General features: G+C 36.8%; 1 protein-coding gene across 2 annotated transcripts in view; it reads right to left on the bottom strand.

Moving 5' to 3' along the window:
- Positions 1-19,145, bottom strand: part of taok3a (TAO kinase 3a) — a 61,480-nt gene that overhangs the window by 21,605 nt on the left and 20,730 nt on the right. For both annotated transcript variants that reach the window (XM_056744904.1, XM_056744905.1), the window contains exons 2-7: positions 6,169-6,379; positions 4,954-5,025; positions 4,264-4,365; positions 4,095-4,140; positions 3,462-3,558; positions 40-153 (exon numbers count right to left, since the gene is read on the bottom strand). In XM_056744904.1, the coding sequence (XP_056600882.1) occupies positions 40-153; positions 3,462-3,558; positions 4,095-4,140; positions 4,264-4,365; positions 4,954-5,025; positions 6,169-6,303 (566 nt within the window). In that variant the 5' untranslated portion in view covers positions 6,304-6,379. The remainder of the gene's footprint in view (positions 1-39; positions 154-3,461; positions 3,559-4,094; positions 4,141-4,263; positions 4,366-4,953; positions 5,026-6,168; positions 6,380-19,145) is intronic.

Raw genomic sequence — 19,145 nt, 5'->3', positions numbered from 1 at the left:
CAAATGTGATGTCTTCCTAACAGGTTAAACGTTACTGACCAATAGGGAGTTCCCACAAAGGAGTTGGCAGGTGAGGCGATGGAAGCAGACCCAAAATCAGCCAGCTTGACCTGACCGGGTTCTGTCAGCAGAATATTACCAGCCTTCACGTCTCTAAAGGATCACACATAGAGCAGAGGGGCTGTATTTAATAGAAGTATTTAATGTATTTAAATAATATGAGACAGTTTAAGTTGCACACGGGGAGAAAAGTAGAATAAAAAATGGTAAATAAACAGAGCTGCCATATGCATACGCAGTACTAGTAAAAGCTGAAACAGAAAAAGACTGCCCGGTTTAAATATATATGAATAGCATATGTTACACTCATATGTAATTTACATCCAGTATATACTGACACACACATACAGTCGTTGCCATAACTGATATCCCAAAAACGGACGTCTTTTTATTCAAATACAATGTAAAAAAAAATTCTATTCATGTTGCATAGTTGTGCTGAAAGTGTCAACTGAAGCTCAGATTTGAGAATTTAAATATGTTAGGCAAAATAGTAAAAAGACGACACATGCACTAAGACCCAGAAGAATGGCACAAATTACCACAAAAGCACAGATCGACAATTGTAGAAAAATTATAGTCGACACAAGCTTTATGTCATGCTAGCTTTTGTGTTTCTATTAGGGCTGTTAATAGATATAATTTTTTTATTGCGATTAATCGCACCCTTTTCGTAAGATTAATCACACACGTGTAGTGAAATTAAAAATTCATAATTTATTTTGTTTAACATGTGTATTTTAGTGCTGTCAATTGATTACAAAATTAAGTAACTAATGAAACAATGACGCTTTTATTTTTTTAAATATATATTTACATTCTAATGATTTCACATATTATCTCCAAATTAATGTAGAAATAACACATTTCTTTAACAGCATCATTTTATTTAATAAAGCCAACATTCTAATATTGTTGGCTTAGTTAAATATATATTTTTTTCTACTTATCAAACCCCTTACAATAAGTGTGCAAATGTACAGAAAATAAGTAAAGTTCTCAAACACTTGTTAACAGTCTTTACTGCTAAAAACATGAAGTACAGAAGAATTCTCATTAATGCTACAAAATCACATCGATTTCTTCTTTTGTCTTGTTCGTTGATAAATTTTAGTGACAGGAGTCACAACAGCATGATTAAGAACGCGGCCCTTTAAAGAGCTGCCGGTCTAAGCTCATGCGCTTCAATTTTCACAACTCTTTGCATTCATTTAGGACTTTAGTCAACTCGTTGAAGACTGTGCTTGCAAAAATACTAGACAAAATGTGCATCTTGTGTGTTTTTGTTCATTCAATCACGGAACTTGTTTATAGTTTTATACTGTTGTATGAGGTTTGCTTATGACGTCCGCATGTTTTTTGACTTAAAAAATAAATAAAAATCAATAAGTAATAGGCTATTTTTTTCCCGGGTTTTTGGGCCCGGCTTGACAAAGATCGGTTTGAATGGGCGCTCCGCCATGAAGACTTGGAAGTAAACTCCCACTGCAAATATTGGATAGCAGTTTGCGTGGTAAACTTAGTTGGAGCCTTCTGTGAATTTGGTTAGAGATTGGTTACACATTCGCCCTATTTGCACAGGATTAGTATTATCTGTGGACCTTTTATGATTTACATGAATCTCAAATGTTCTGAGAGTTTCCATGATAAATAAACAAACGGGAGGCTCCTGTTAACTGAGCTGGAATGTCTTTAAACATAAACGTAGGAATCCAAAGGATGGTTATGCAGCGCCTGTGTTATTCCACAATCAGGCACTCCACAATATTTTGCGATCTTTAACGGCATGTTTATTGCTTGCTCACTCTATCTGGTTCCGCGCAACTTGCGTTACTTCAGTACTCTCATGCGTGAACCAGTGTGCGGGCTTAAGGGCTGGTTATACTCGACGCAGTCGCTAGTTCGCCTGGGTGCGTGCGCCAAATATGACGTCATCGCGGTGTTCGCGGAGTTCGCTTTGGGTGAGTGCGAGCTCATTCGCGTGGCGGCCAACAATATGTAGAAATGTGTCTGCATTTTGCACAGAAATGAAAGAGTTATCAAAAATTATGATATAGAAATGTATTAAATCGACAAACAATAGTTTGAAATGCATTTCCCCGTCCAGCACATACATCTGCTTCACAAGAGCGATTTATTCTACATCTCCACGTTTTGTGGCATGCAGTGGGTGAACATTCCATCTCCGTTTTAGCCCTTTTTTTTGATAGTAGCAACAACAGAAAATCTCCTACGTTTCCTTGTCGAGCAGCTGCTTGCAAGATGCCATTCTGAATGATCTGACGTAATTCTGGTAAAATTCCTACTTTTCTTCTACTTCCTGCGGATTTACAGGACGATTTTGTTTGTGCTCCCCCTGTCGTTTCGAAGAATATCTCAATGGCGAACGTGTCAAGTATAAACGTATCGTACGTTTGGGGAGTTGCGCGCGCGGACAGCAGAGGCTGGCGAAGCGGAGCCAGGCTCGTGTATAAACAGGCCTTTAGAGAAGTAGTCGTTGATATTTTTCTGTGGAGGCGATGTTCAACCTATCAATGACGTCAAAGATCGGTGCATTCCAGGACCTGGAGTCAACAACAGTTGTAATTTCAGTAACAAGGGCGTTTTCAGTTCTGACACTTACAGGATGTTCGCTTGAATACGATTACTTCTTATATAACAAAAGCTCGGGTTAAAATCGAGGTCTTAATTCATCGAACCTTTAATACAGGTGCGCTGTCTGATAGATTCTGACGTAGCCTTTACCCACGTGTGCACCAGACGGGACAGGTTTTGCGTTGTGTTGAGCCGTGTTCCACAGCCAGAAGCTGTCAATCTTTACTGTACGTGTCAACACAAGCATTTCAAATAGTGCCTAAATAGTTTAAAGCCCTGTGTATAAATAAGAGCGTGATTATATAACATAACGCATGATGACAATGATGAAGGGAAAAACGGATGTTGTGTTAAAATATTTTTTCCCGTGTTAATCCGAAGAAATTAATCGCATGCGTTTACTCATTAACATTGACAGTCCTAGTTTCTCTGCATTTTGTCTATACGAATTAAACCCATTCTCCCTGACTTGCTTTAGTTGGCCTTTTAGTCCAATAATTTAGTCCAATAATTTCCCTCAAACCTTTGTTTGTTTACCTGTTTTGTTTGTTTTGTATCATACATTTTGATAGTAATCTTACTGAGAGGATATTAAAAGCAAAAATTGTACAAATATTTCCTCAGATATCACTTTTTGCCCACTACTGTATATATAAAATACACAGAGACAACACAAGTGAAGCAGTTTGTAAAATAAATGTAATGCTAAGGTAAGCAGTCAAGGTTAAAGATTCATCTGTCATGCGCTCACAGCTGATGAGGAAGCAAACAGAAGGTAAACAGATATCTGTGAGGTGACCACTCACCTGTGGATCATGTTATGGGAATGTAGGTAAGCCAGTCCTAGCAAGGCACCATGGGTAATGGCAGCAATTTCAACCTCTTGAAGCGGCTTCTTGTGAACTGGTCAAAGAAACAAACAGATGTGTTGATGACACAGTAAAATGTGCTTCATACACAAAGATTGCATCCAGGAATTACACGTCTTTGCTGTTACACACGTGGCATTCCACAAAATAAACAACAGTGTGAATGAGTTATCTGATGCTATGTGATTGACACGACACCTTTTCGGTACCTGATCCGCCTCACAGGAGAGGACGAAGAACGTGATTATAAAACAGGTTTAAATTAAACAGATGTGGCTGAAATTACCCAAACAATGACATAATGGTGAGTTGTACTGGAATTTCTAATTTCTTCGCTTTCTACGCACATACAAAGCGATAATTGAAACCAACAGTCTACCATTAAAGCCATGCCTGTTGCCATGACAACAGCCCAAGGAAACAACATCATGAGAGCAATAGCAGAATTGTAGTGACATTCAAACACAATTCCCACAATTAACATGCCAATATGTGCTTCAGCGCTGTATTTGTATACTTGAAAGCGTGTTTGTGTATTAGTCACGTATAGTGCGTGGAGTGTGAACTCACCTTCTAACAAATCTGATGCAGAGCCAAGACAATACTCCATCACAAGCTGAATTAGAAAAAGATAGCAGTGAAAAGCAGGCACAGCTGCCCCAGGGAATTCTGGGAATCTTGGAATAAACAGTAAAGTAGGTTTACAGACGCAATGTTATCTTAATATGGCAGTACAGACCCAAGCTGTGTTGTCCTTCAAGTAGCAGCCTTTGTATTCAATGGTGTTTGGATGGCGTAGCTGTTCCAAAAACTTCACCTCTTTAATGATGTCCTGCCACTTCTGAACAGAGGAAATTTAAAGAAAACAGACACCAGGATGAGAATCGACCAATAAATAGAGAGAGATATATATGGGCCTATATGTGACAAACACAACACAAGTAAAACCTTAACAAAACTATTTTTACAGTGTGTCAATTCTACACTTTTCTTTGAAAAATATTCAGCAAAAAATAAATGACAACAAATATCATGCATTGCCTATGGAAGATTGAGATTACAGGTCAGACGAGAAAAAGCCAGTTAAAGTGGCACAGTTGGCAGTCAATGGCGAGATCACCATCATAATCACACAATCTTAATTTTGAATGCACTATTACTACTGACTAAAACATTTTTTCATACATATTGACTCGTTTTTAAATGTAAGTGCCGATAGATTAATTTCTCATGACTTAATTATGTTTTAACCAAAGTCTACATCCAGGTTGTTGTTAATACGTCATAGGTCAAAAAGCATATGGGCCACATGACGACAATAGAACATGGTGGATGCAGTCTGTCCAAAATGTATAAATACTACTAAATCTATATAGAACGTACCGATTTAACGGTCAATAGGAAGGAACTTATTTAAATAAAGTCTTACCTCAGTGGTCTGTTTACCATTGTAGGACATCTTCTTAATGGCCACCACCTCATTGGAGTAGGAGTTTCGGGCCTACAGGGGAGAAAAACTCATTTTTACCTTTTTTTTCAAAATTACAGAAGAGAAAAAAAATTGAGAGCACACAGAAACATTGGAAATGATGCAAGACTTTGTCCCATTAACCTAACGTATGATAATTTTTACAGTGAAAATATTTAGTTTCTAAAGCTACGAAACATTGTAGAGCCTTGTATAAATCATTGTGATTTCATATGTATATACTTTTTTAAATAAGCTTTAAAAAATATTGCAGTTAAAGGATTTATTGCTTTTCTTCATCTTAGAATTATTACTATTTTGGGTGCATTTTAAATATTTGGTAAGGGCTAGATTTAAAATAAATTGTATTTATTCTTTGAATCGTGAGAGAGAGCGAGAGAGAGAGAGAGCAAGAGAGCGAGAGAGAGGGGGGATTTGCACAACAGTCTTGCGGCAGATTTGGAATCAGCGGCTTTGTGCTACTAGTGAAATTGTGAAATGCACTTGTCATGAGGCTGCAGTTCTTGAATATGACAAACCCGCTGCACTGTGGTGGGATTTTCCACAATGAATGATGGTCGCTGAGTTTAACTTCAGTTAAAGAATTGAAAGGGAGAATGTGAATGAGAAAGAAATAAGCCCACCAAGCTTGGGTTTTAAAAGCTATTCTGGTCTCTGAAGACTCCCTTCAACTGTGTCCTACTCGCCCTACAGAAAATTGGCTTGCTTTCACCTAAATACAGAAAGTTCTTAAAGGAACAGTTCCCTCAAAAATGACTTCTGTCTTTGTTTACTCACCCTCAAGTTGTTTCAAATCTGTATAAATGTATTTGTTCTTCAAACAGTTCTGGGGTACCTTTGACTACAATTATACATTTTCCAACTATGGTAGTCAAGCATTGTTCGGTTACAAGCATTCTTCCAATTATATTTCTTTGTGTTCATCAAAGCAAAGAAATGCATGCAGATTTAAAACAACTCTAGGCATAGTAAATGATGACACAATTTTCTTTTTGGATAAACTGTCGCATTAAAATGTAAGTAACACCTTTCTGAAAATCCTGCATAGCAGAAAAATAACAATACACAATTTTTATTTTTTAAAAACAGAGGAAGAGATTTGATCTTTGTAACAGACACAGCTGGCAAAAAACATTTGATGGCTATAATACTCACAAAATAAACTGCACCGAAACTCCCATGGCCGATCTCATGCAGGTCGCAGAAGACTTCATCTGGGTCATCTTTGAAAAAGAGGTTACCCAACTCGGGATCTTTCTGTCCCGCCTTCCGTGTGGACGATGGCATCATGAGTTAGACGGAACCTCTGATGCCCACGTGCTTCTGCTCGCCTTCATTCAGCAGGCCCGGCATTTACCTGCTTTGCCTGTGAAGACAAAAGAAAGTTGGCGCTCATGTCATTTATTCATCCAAAGCAAATCTGATGCATTGAAGATCAACTGAACCTAATTTCTACAACATGTGTTCAAAACAACATGAGTGTGAGGAAGCATGAAAAGTTTTTGTAACGTGACTCAACTTTTATATTGTTTAGTAAACTCGCTCTAAACAAGTAGGTGTGAGATCAGTGAATTCAGAGTCACTATGGTTTATAACTAAACCGTGTGTGTGAACTCTATTTAAAACTGTCCAAAAGACAGATTTTAACCATCAACTATGTTTTGTGTCACTGTTTATGTGACTAAACATATGCTAGCTTAAGATAGAAAGGTAGTGCGGCACAAATGTGTTGGCTCTGAAACCTGCTTAGTCATCATGGGAAGACAGCTCAACATCTGACAGCATTGCTCATTATGCTAACACACACCACCTGTATGTAAAACTAAGTCACTGGACATCTGAAACACAAGCGGCCATTGACCAAAGAACAAAAGGTAGCGACAAGTGTCTCTAAAATAGAGGGTCAAAACACATTCAGGCGAATAGTACATTGATTATAAAACGATCACATAAAACAAATTTAAACCTAAATTGTGTTGCATTCATTTACTCAAAGTCGACAGTGATTGGACGCCCCGTTCCATAGGCAACAGGCAGCAAAATGTCTTCAAGTTGCATCATGTCTGTCTTTCTCACCCCGCTTCTGTCGCTTTCCAACTCACGTGCCGAGTTTCCGCTTTCCACCTTTGCTTCAAACTGTGACTATAAATACAAAAGCGTTTTCCCTCATAGGCCGAGATCCAGAGAGCTTTGTCCAATCAGATTGCACCAACAGGAGACAAAATCTTGCTTCGGGACAAGACCAGAGGGGGGCCGGGGAGGTGAGATGATGCAACGCAGAACCAACAGGTTGTAAGAGCCCAACGGCGAGAGTGTGAGAGAGAGAGTCCGTCTAATAACAACACGCCCATGCTGGTTATTTACAACATTGGTAGGAACAACTGTAAATCTATGGCTGCATTGTGCCGAGCTTGAGAGATTAGCGGGCGGGTTTAGCTAGATTAGAAAAGGGTGAAATGCGGAGAGGTCCCATGGGTATTACAGCATAAGAGACCTCATGGGATACTGACTTTTCCCCTATATAACTTTCCTGAAGTTCTGGCGAAAAGCTGTCTACATAACTAATTTATCTGTGCATGCGTGCGTGTGCGTGCGTGCTGTTGAATTAACCATACATTTGACATGTTGGCAAGAGAACCAATATAGATCACAGGGGTCGGTTATGGCATCACAATCCACCCTTATGTGAAGGAACCTACACAAATATCTCACCAACACGTGCACTCTTGCCAGGACATCCAAGCACTGGGGTGGGCAGGTGTGCCGGGTAAGACTTTATATTGCAGTATGATTAAGATTTTTTACTTTTGCAGGTAATTCTAAATTATTATTTAAATAGATTTGAATAAAATACATTTTAATGCCTTTTTGTATTAATGGATGAAGGATCAAACTATTAATGGATGAAGAATCAAAGGATGAAAACTAAATCACAAAATGTAGGCTTCGATGTCTTTTATGTACAAATGCTCAAATTCATAATGGGCAATAATTCCAACGCCAATTTTTTATTCTATTATTTTATTTAATTTAACTTCATGGAAACAAACTGATGTTAATCTGGTTAAAAAAACCTCTGATCTCAAAGGAAACACAGCTTTGCTGGTCTTGTTTGGAAATGTAAACCTAGTTCTTCCAACTGATAGCTACGTAAATGTATATCCTGTAGTAAAACTGGGCAAAAACTGGTGCACAACATGCAGACACCTAACAACATTAAAACCTTTTTGCTGTAGACAAGAGCACAAACAGATTAACTGTCTCATGTGCTTAAGAAAGGTTAAAGCCCATTTTGACAACTAAAACCAACAGACTGATGAAAATGTGAGACATTATCTCAGGATGTGATGTGTAAGACAAGGGGTCAAAATGGTGTTGGTACAAAGCACAGCAGGATGGGTGTCCACTAGAGATGCACCGATATATCAGCCAATAATCAGTGTCAGTCGATAAAAGCAGTTTTAGAAAATCACCAGTTTGATATTCATTATTAACAATGCCATTATATGAATGAATAACATTCAGGAAGTTATGAAATATTAGTTTAATCTTCAGAATCGGTAGATATCACTCTAAATAATCGTATCGGTGGAGAAATTTTGTATCGGTGCATCTCTAGTGCCTGCACTACATGCACAGTTCTTTCACCAAGCCTTACAAAACATGTTTGTCATTTTTACTCAACAAATTTAATATTTTTGAAATTGAGGGGGAAAAGAGAGATTTATTGTTTTGCCCATGCTGAAATTTAGATGCAAGTAGCTCCATGCGCACAACATCTCTCTCCAACATTGAATTTGTTTTTTTACTGTACTAGAAGTATGGATCCCTACGGAGTATACAGATGGTCTTTAGATTGTACAGTGTGAAAGGTCAAGATGCAATTATGACACACTGACTCCAATCAGATATGCTGATGTTAATCCAGGATTCCTGAAATTCCTCCACATGCAATTTGTGGATTAAAATTAATCATTTATTTTCCTTTTCGACTTCCATCCATCAAAGATCAAAGTAAAACGGGACATCCTTTGAACAAGTAATACAACTTGTATGGCCCACAGGAAACACTTCATCAAGCTTCTACAAAAATCACCACATTGGGACTAAAAGTGGAGCACATCACTAGTGAACAGAAGAAATTATCATCAAATATTGAAAGACTTATTGTTCTTGGTGTTAGCTTATTACAGACCAGCTAATAAAGGATTTATTTTTTGATAAATTTGCATTTAAGACAGGCAGGTCTAAATAAAACTCCAGTTCAACCAATTTGCGAAAACAGACAGCAAAAAGACTGCCACATAATTTTAGTTCCCACGTGTATGAGTGTGTGCAATGCAACATGTGTATAGCACATGAGAGAGACAAAGAGAGAAAGAAAGAGAAAGAAGAGAGAGAGCACAATGTATTCATTACCCTGACGTCTGTGTGTCAGGAAATAGAAGTCTTTGATGCGAGTTGTAAAAAGGACTGAGATAGGTTTCTTTAATCAGAAGTGTAGCCGTTCATCGTGCCAAATGAATAAATAACATCGTAAGATCATTACAGTCAACAGTTTATACACACTAATTTACAGACGTGTGATCTAATATAAAACGCATAACCTACACTGAACAAAAAATATTATTTGGCTTAGTAGATTTTATGAAAATAAATTATTAAATATACTTAATATAATTATGTTCCTGTTTTTAACTTAAAAATGTGTTCAATTAAAATTACTTTTAATAATACAAAATATTTAAAATCGTAACAGCCGAAATAAATAGATTTTAAATAGATTTATAGATTTTAAACGTTTTTTAACTAAATTATTTTTATTTCAATATGAAAGTTAGTGATACGTGAAGTTTAAGTTAGACACATAGTTCTTTAAGTAACATTTACTTGATATTGTATCAAAAACTAAATGAATTTAATAAGTAGAATTTACTTTCTTCTGGTTATTAAGTTGTACTTGAATTATAGCAGCAAATTTTACATAAGGATTAAGAATTTTATTAAGTAAATTCTACAAGTTATGATTTCAGTGTATATATTTGTTCAATTGAAAACATAATAGCACTACAGAAGCATCAACCGACGAAACAGGCAAAGATTTCTTGCTTTTCGGATGTAAGACTTAACTGATGTAGTCTAGACATGCTTTGATGTAGCTCCCACATTAGTGCACCGAGACCATTTATTGAGCTACAATAACGGTCATTCAGAAAATCGTGTGATGTCACAAACTGTTTTTGTACGATAAATGTTAACTTATAGTATGGGTTTGCTTCCAAACCTAGTGAGCTGTTTTCAGAGGTAGCATTTATTATCCAAAGGTCATTTAAAAAAGGAGGAATTTTATTAACTTTACCTCTTGTTTTGGCTATATTCTTACATTGGAAAGTCGCATTTAAAAACTTTATAGACATACAATTATGTTATAAATGTTATTTTTTATTATTATCAAAAAGCATTCCAGAACAGTCATAAGGATGTTAAGTTATGGTGCTGTCTCTGAAGGAATGAGAGTGCATGAGAGTGAGAGTGCATCTGGAAGAGAGTACCTCAAGGAAAAAATAAGTTCCAAAAGAGTAAACGACCCAATTAAAAGTAAGAGGAATGTTTCAATAAAACACCACGGTAGTAATGTTATAATTTCTCTGAGGGATCTCATAAGAAACACCAAAGTTATTTGCCAGAAAAAGAGGTGATACATAGTGTTTCAGAGCGGACCAAAAGAGAGGAAGTGGGGGAATAGAAAGAGAAGAGAAAGAGGGTCAAAAACAACCTCCTCTCCATTTCCCAGGGCACTCCTCACATTCTCTCTCTGCCTCTTTTTTTCTTTGTTTATGACTCAGCAGACAGTGTTGCTCACGGCTGGCCGAGGGAGAGAGAAAGAGATAGAATGAGGGAGAAAGATAGAAAAGGGCCGTGGGAGAAAAATAAAGAGAGGGAGGGAGAAAGAGAGCACAGGACTAGAAAAAGCTGGCTTCTCCTGCCTCGGTGCTTTAATTCGGTATGATCGGTTGCGTCCCCGCATAGACGACTCTATTTAAAGGCATCATTCCCATCTGAGCATCATGTGGCACGCGAGCCCAGGCCACTCGTCCTCAACACACGGTCACATCGCAAGAGTGAGAGAGAAAGAGAGAGACCATTAAACAAAGTGACCTCTATTGCTTGGTCTTCTGGTTAATGAATAGATGTCTGGATGCAGAAAAAGAAAGGCAGACAGGAAAATATGATGAAAAGGAAAAGACACTGTGCAGTAAATGAGACGTTTGTATATGTTGTGTATTAGTGTGTGTGTATTAAACAATACAAGCTGGTCAAAATAAAAAAGAGGTCGAACTAAACTACACAACCACTGGTGACCAAGGGGACACCTACACAAAGCTGAACAACGTTTCTTAAGCATGAAAGCATAAATAATAAATCGCTGCAGTCATTCCGAAACTTTGTATATTATACAAACTCTTCCAGTTCCTCACTGGGTTTTGCCAATATATAATTAATAAAAGTATTAAAAAGTGATTTTCTATTCCCTGAAAAATCGCGAATTTGGTCTGAGGTTTTGGAAAGACAGTGACGATAACTAAATAAATAAACTAAATAAATGTTTTTATTTTTCCAATTCACAAAAAGTCATTTTTGCAAAGAAGACTCAAAATGTTTAATGCAAGTAAAGTCACTGAAAAAAATGTGTCAACGAAAAAACAACTAAAATATAAAACAAAACAACATCAAAACGAAAAATGACACATCACAATAAAAGGCAAAAAAAAACACACACAAAAATAATCGCAACAAAACAAGTCAAGTATTTTCTAAAATATGACAAATAAATGATTTCTACTAGTTATGCACTATAATGGGTTAAATAATAATATTCCTGGTTATTTTGCTCTAAGTTTTATTCACGATTATTCACAGGCATGTGATTGGCCAAGAACAAAAATAAAGGAACATAGGCCATACCATTGACCACGCCCTCACATATTAGCCCCACCCTTCCTTTACACAATGAGACATATTTTTTACTCTTTGTCTTGCAGTAAAATGACGATTAAACATGAAAAATAATTTCTAACGTTCATAGAATCCCGTTGTCCTCAAACAAAAATTTCATCCTTTGCCAATACACAAACCATTATAATTACCTGATTATCAATATTAGTTTTATCAGTTTGGGTTACATTTAAACAAATAGGATGATTTTGCAAAGCAGTGCTGATGTTACATATGATAAAAAAATATTTTTATACTTTCCATTTCCATATTTTTTAGGCCCTTTATTGCAACATGACTTATAAAGAAGTAATCCAACCATTCTTAATATTTCAAGTCTTTCAATTTTGTATGGCCATATTTCAGTTAACATAGTCAAAATTTTGCTGTAATAAATATCAGACGAATCAGAATGCCGCATTCACATTTTGTAACTTACACTGTCAAAACACTGTTCAGTTAACCACTGAAATTATAAGGAATGTTAGTAAAAATTATTCTATGTGTTTTTATATTATAAAAACAAATCCATCTACAGTATATGTATATGCGTTACGGTGTTGGACTTCATGGGGGCTGCGCCATACCAATAGTACATCACAAAAGTACCACAAGAGCGTTTTGAAACCATAGGCTACAGAGCAGTCTGTTCTTACAGTAATTGATGATGTCATACACACATATCCGTCTGTGCAGCACCATATAAAATCCAACACCGATGATTGTGCTCCAAATAAAGCAGTCGTTCTGTGCATCTCAACAAATTTAGTAAATCTCAGGATTTACGCATTATTATGATGTAGATATAATTCACATAGTATAACAATGATTTTGCTCTGCAAGCGAGCAGCACACTGCACAAGCGTTTCTTGTAATTTATCCAGCTGGCGTTTTGCACGTCATTTTAAGTTACGCCATTTCAAAAATACAAGCCATTTTAAAGCAGAAAGAACTTGAATCGTCGGTCTTCAGTCAGAGCGCACTCATGCACGCGCACACACACACACACACACACACACACACACACAGACTCCGCATCTCAAGCTGCTCGCGACAAATGTTAGATCGAGTTATTTTTTGCAACTTATTTATACAAATAATTGTTCAGAGACACACATGGGTGTGATTAAATGCACGTCTGGCCGACAATACACTCAAGGAATAGGCTAATGTACTAACTAAAGGTGCCTAAGATTTGCTTTTACTGTTAAATCTTAATGAAAACATTTGCAGTCTTTTCATCAACATACACAATAAAGCTATGAAGGCAATTCAATTATTTACACTTATTATATAAATACAATGAAGAGCAAAATGATTAATTGAATAGTTTTAGTATTGTATGCAATGTTTAAGTCATCAGAACATATTTTTCTTTTGTTATTATTAATATAAGTGTTATGATTAAGATTTCTCAGTCAGAATTAAAAATGTTTCAAATGTTTCATAGCCTGTGTTCTTAATTGTTACACAAATTTACGTTTTTACACCATATATATATATATATATATATATATATCATTCGTTCGTTTTCTTCCGCTTATCCGGGGCCGGGTCGCGGGGGCAGCAGTCTAAGCAGGGATGCCCAGACTTTCCTCTCCCTAGACACTTCCTCCAGCTCTTCCGGGGGGACACCGAGGCGTTCCCAGGCCAGCCGGGAGACATAGTCCCTGCAGCTTCCCCGGGGTCTCCTCCCGGTGGGACATGCCCGGAACACCTTCCCGGGAAGGCATCAGGGGGGCATCCGGAAGAGATCCCCGAGCCACCTCAGCTGGCCCCTCTCGATGTGGAGGAGCAGCGGATCTATTTGAGCTCCTCCCGAGTGACCGAGCTTCTCACCCTATCTCTAAGGGATCGCCCAGCCACCCTGCGGAGAAAGCTCATTTCGGCAGCCTGTATCCGGGATCTTGTCCTTTCGGTCATGACCCACAGCTCATGACCATAGGTGAGAGTAGGAACGTAGATTGACTGGTAAATCGAGAGCTTCGCCTTGCGGCTCAGCTCCTTCTTCACCACGACAGACCGGTACAGCGACCGCATTACTGCAGAAGCTGCACCGATCTGTCTGTCAATCTCCCGTTCCATCCTTCCCTCACTCGTGAACAAGACCCCCAGATACTTGAACTCCTCCACTTGAGGCATGAACGTCATATATATATATATATATATATCGGTTCAAAATATTGGTTATCGGTCTAATTCACACGGAAATAATCGTCCCTGAAAAAAGCATATCGGTCGACCTCTGAATTCAATATAATGTAAAATTGATGTAAAACATGTTTACAATTTTGTCAATCAATACAAGCGGTCAGATATATTAGCTGAACCTTTAATTTGACCAGCTCTTTTTCGATGTATTAAACATCAAACAAAACTAAAGTCTAGCCATGAGCAATAGGAGCAAATACACAAAAGTAAATAATGCATAATGCAAGGAGGAGTGTACTTGAGTACTAATATAGGAGAATGCACTTGTAAAACATTTAAATGAAAACAAATGTATAAAAATTAAATTAAATAAATCACCCCCCAAAAAAAAGAGGCTACACCTACTTGTGAACAATCAATCTTAAAAAAAAAAAATGCACTTCAGCAGTGTTTTAATAAACAAACAATATTAAAGCAAATAACAAATATAGAAAAATCTGAACACTAACAATAGGTTTCTAGGGCTTCGCATTCAAACCCTAATAAAAGCACAGGACACAGGGAAAAACGTAAATACTTAATAACCGGTTATGGTCCATTACTAAACCGATACCTAATTGTCCTCGTTTGCATCGCGATGCAACACCCCTAGTATTTATATGGGAAAAATCACATCCATTGTTCATAGTTATTATTTTGTCAGTTTACAATATTTTTATTTCACTTCCGCATATTTGTTACATTTTACAAACTATAAATTCTGTACTTAATCTGCCGTATTCGAACTGCTGCGACACTGTTTGCTATATCATCAGTACACTTTTCCTCAAAAATGAACACAAAACACTAGTGTCAATATCATCATGATTATGCTCAATTAATGGTGGGATGTAATTATTTTTAAAATACGATTAATCTTGCAGCCCTTATTTCTGCTATTGAAGTTCTTTTCATTCTTTTTCAGATTTGAAACTAGTGCATGTAGTCTCTGAGAATTACATAAGAAGCAGAGAAGTCGTGTTTGTAAAGTAGCAAAATGATTCACCACCTACTATGAAAAGCTCAAATACAATCAGAAAGCAAATCTCTGGGTAGGAGGTGGTTCAGTGAAAGCGCAGCACAAACCTGGGAAAGCGTTTAAGATCAATGACAACAGCAGAGTCCAGCTAAGACTCTAGGGACATTGGATCTAAACAATGACAATGAGCTACTTTGCAGGCTTGTTATCCAAAAGAGAACTACAGTAGTTCTACAGTTTAATTGTCAGCTACTGTCCATGCAATGGGGTGAAAAACAACCATTAAGCTCCATCTGAATACAACAAATCGTAACAAATACATTCTTAAAGGGGTTTATTCGATTTATGAGCTTTATTCCAAGTATTGCAATAACCGTGTGTGGACAACCACAATTAAAATGTCATTTGTGTATATTTAAATAATATGCCACTTTAAGACACATCACGTCAGGTTTAATAGCATTGCTAAGGATCGCTGGTTCCCACGAGTGTAATGTAATGTTTTACAACTGGGAATTTAAATATTTTGGGCGAACTACCCAAATCCATTACAAGATATTACAAAGATCGCCCTTAGCATAAGGGGTGTAACCCCAGGTTACCCCGGGGGTCTCGTCCTGCTATTGGCCTACTGTAATTCTCTTTGAACAAAAGCATCTACCGAATACCAGGTGACCAAGTAATTGGAAGGGACGTTGCTATGGAGTAACCTGCGTTTAACCATCTCGCTACGTTCCCAGGATGCATTGCGCAGCCTGACAGCCGGTTACCGCGATATGATTCATAGCATTAAGCAGCATCACACCCCGAGAGAGTTATCGCCTTGGGCAATAAAACCCTTCTAATAAGACAGATTCTTTAAGCAAACACATATATCCACATAAAAGTACTTGCTGCTAATAATAAATAACGTTACTCAATTACTTTAGATACAAATAAAATATTTGGTAAGAAATCATGACACTCACGCAAAGTCAATTTATTGGCTCTAAAAATGTGCCATGTAACAATATGACGGGCTCGGTAGAAATAGTTAAAACAGGCATCTGTAATATCTGTTTAGAGCCTTAGTATGGGCCCGGGTCTCTGCTTCATGTCCTGAGAGATAAGATAACCATTTCAACATCATGCAAAAGAGTAATGGGCGTTGTACTTAACTAACCAGAAAAGATCGCTTTCATTGTTTATTTGATGTTATAACAGACAACATAAGCTGTTCTAAGATAAAGACAATGAAGACAGAAGGCTGCAACCAAAAACTTCACCCAAGGTAAATACTTAAAAGGGATAGTTGACCAAAAAAACTGTCTGTCATCATTTATTCATCCTCATGTCATTCAAAACCTGTATGTGACTCTTCATCTGTGTAACCCAAATTAACATATTCTGAGAAACGTCTCAGTGGTTTGTGCCAATACAATGGAAGTCAATAGTGGCCAATGTTATCTGGTTGACAACATTATTCAAAATATCTTGTGTTCTTATTGAGTGAAAATTTTTCATTTTTGAGCGAACTATCCCTTTAACTGTTGCAGATGTATAAAACATGAAACGTTGTATTACAGTATTTCTTTTGGCGTGAAAAACCAATGATATTACCAAGGTTATTTAGTTTCAAGTAAAATAAAATATTGGCCTAAACATTATTGGAAAAAAGACAAATTAACGAAATATGTAAATGTTGCCTCATAAATAAATTGAAATAAGTTTAAACCACTAAAATTCTAATAATAAACTAAACTAAAACTGACACAAATTAATATTTTATGGCAACATAAAAATTAACAAATAAATAATAAAATGACAAGCATACAACAAAGTTGCAAACTATTTAACAAGAATTTACATAAAAACATAAAAAAGCTAATTTAAAATATGAAAAAATAAACCAAATTAAAACTATAATGACTTACCATCTGATATACAATTACCATTATATAAACCAAGTTAAGGGATTGTTCCTACTACCCCAGTGTCTCCAAAATAAGCGAATAATAAATTCCCAGCCACAGGAATTTAACCACGCATCTTGCGATTTCCTCGTCTGTCTGCCACACTGCACGTATAAAACCTTTCTTTTCCTGTCCCACTTTTATCTTTCATTATTAAAACATTTAAACTCTGTTTAATGTTGTTAATACCACTTACTATGTAGTCATGCTAAAAAAGGCTGTGAAGCATCTGTATCACACAACCGCACAAACCAAAACAGATGAGAGGCGCGAGTGAGAGAGAACAAATTAATTCCCTTAATGTAATGTAGGTCAAAGGCACTGGTCCGCAGCAAAATCAAGTGCTTGCCAGTCATTCAGTATGGCTGAGCTGATGAGGACTGTTGGTTAGGAAACATACAGCTGATGAAGGTCACACTTAGGCATCTTTGGAAAGCTTTTAGACGTTTTTAAAATGTCACACAAAAAAATGCACGATCAACTTTTCTTTCTAGAGCAATTCATAGTTTAAAGTGATCTTTTCAAAACCCGGAAGATCGGTTGGGAACAGAACATTGATTTGGCTGACAACAGTTAAATTCACCATTAGTCAGTTCAGTAAATGTTTTTGGATGAGTACTATCCCCTCGTGGGTAGGGGGGTTAATGTAGCCAGAGGATAACGCTAGGCCAGAAACGATCTTTATTCCTCATTTTCATGCACACATAATGTCTCAATGGCAACAGTGAAAACAGAGATGGGTTTATCCCATGGGTGTCACCTCACTCACCTGTGCAGGGTATGGGTCATGTGTGTTAGAGTAAAAATAGTGGTCGACCGATATATTACCAAACTCGAATTATTGGCCGATACCTGGACATTTTTCATGCGTACCGTGCCCCGTTCCGAACTAAACTTCAAGTGGGAAAGCCACCTTACAAACAAGACGCTGTTTCCTCTAATCCCAGCATGAGAGCTGTGTGGCTATGTCATGTGTGAGGGGAAGGAGACAGAGACACATACACTGTGTTAAGTGATAATACGTTTGCATTCCTATATATATATATATTTTTTTTTATCCACCGCATTTAATGGTCCACGATAACTTAGTGTGTGGACTGGTGTGTATGTTTTAGTCTGTTCTGTTTTTTGCCAAGACTAACATTATATGCCACTAACTAAGCAAATACATAGGCTGTGCTTTTTGTCGTGGTTTTGTATTGTTTTCACAGAGACGAGTCAAGTATTATTCTTTTTTAAACTTTGATCTAATTTAGGAATGTGAAACATACTGAATAAAATAACCCAATTTTAATATGCAGTTACTGTACAAACAAATCGGATAAAGGAATTACATTCCTTTTTTTGTCATTAATTATACACTTTATCTATAACCTTGTGCTGGATAAAAGAAGCAGTAAAACAGATAAACAAAAAAGCTGCACTTATTGTCAATATTAAGGTTTTATCTCATTAAATGTTGTACAATTAAGATAATACTGAATAAATGTTGTGCAAAATAAATGTTCATTTAGTTTCACTATTTTTTGTATGTTTCTCATTTACTATAATTACATTCTTAAATCGGCCACATATTCTCAATATTGGCATCGGGCATTAAAAAACCCATATCAGTCGACCACTTATTAACAATGTGACAAACCTTTATCGATGGAAGAACATAAAAATGTCATCTACTCAACCTCATGGCAATGAGAATTCATTTTCTAAGGTGAAGAAACTACATTTTTTATTAAAAACAAGTATTCAAGAGGCACTTTCACCAATGCAAAGATTACACCATCGAGTAGGTTTAATGGTGAGAATGTGGCCATTTTGTTGATAAAGATAAATGATCAAGATAAATGATTCTCATTAAACACAAACCATTTCCCCTCAAGATTAAATTCGTTACATGTACCCACAGACACGCAATGCCAGCCGGCACACAATCTTTAAAGAATAAACCACTCTTGTAAATCACAGTTTAAGCAAAGCGATCTTAAACCACTTCAAGCAAGGCTCTGGCCACTGTA

Source organism: Triplophysa dalaica, chromosome 4 (genome assembly GCF_015846415.1).
Source record: "Triplophysa dalaica isolate WHDGS20190420 chromosome 4, ASM1584641v1, whole genome shotgun sequence".
NCBI classification, from domain to species: domain Eukaryota; kingdom Metazoa; phylum Chordata; class Actinopteri; order Cypriniformes; family Nemacheilidae; genus Triplophysa; species Triplophysa dalaica.
This window is presented reverse-complemented; position numbering and strand designations above follow the sequence as displayed.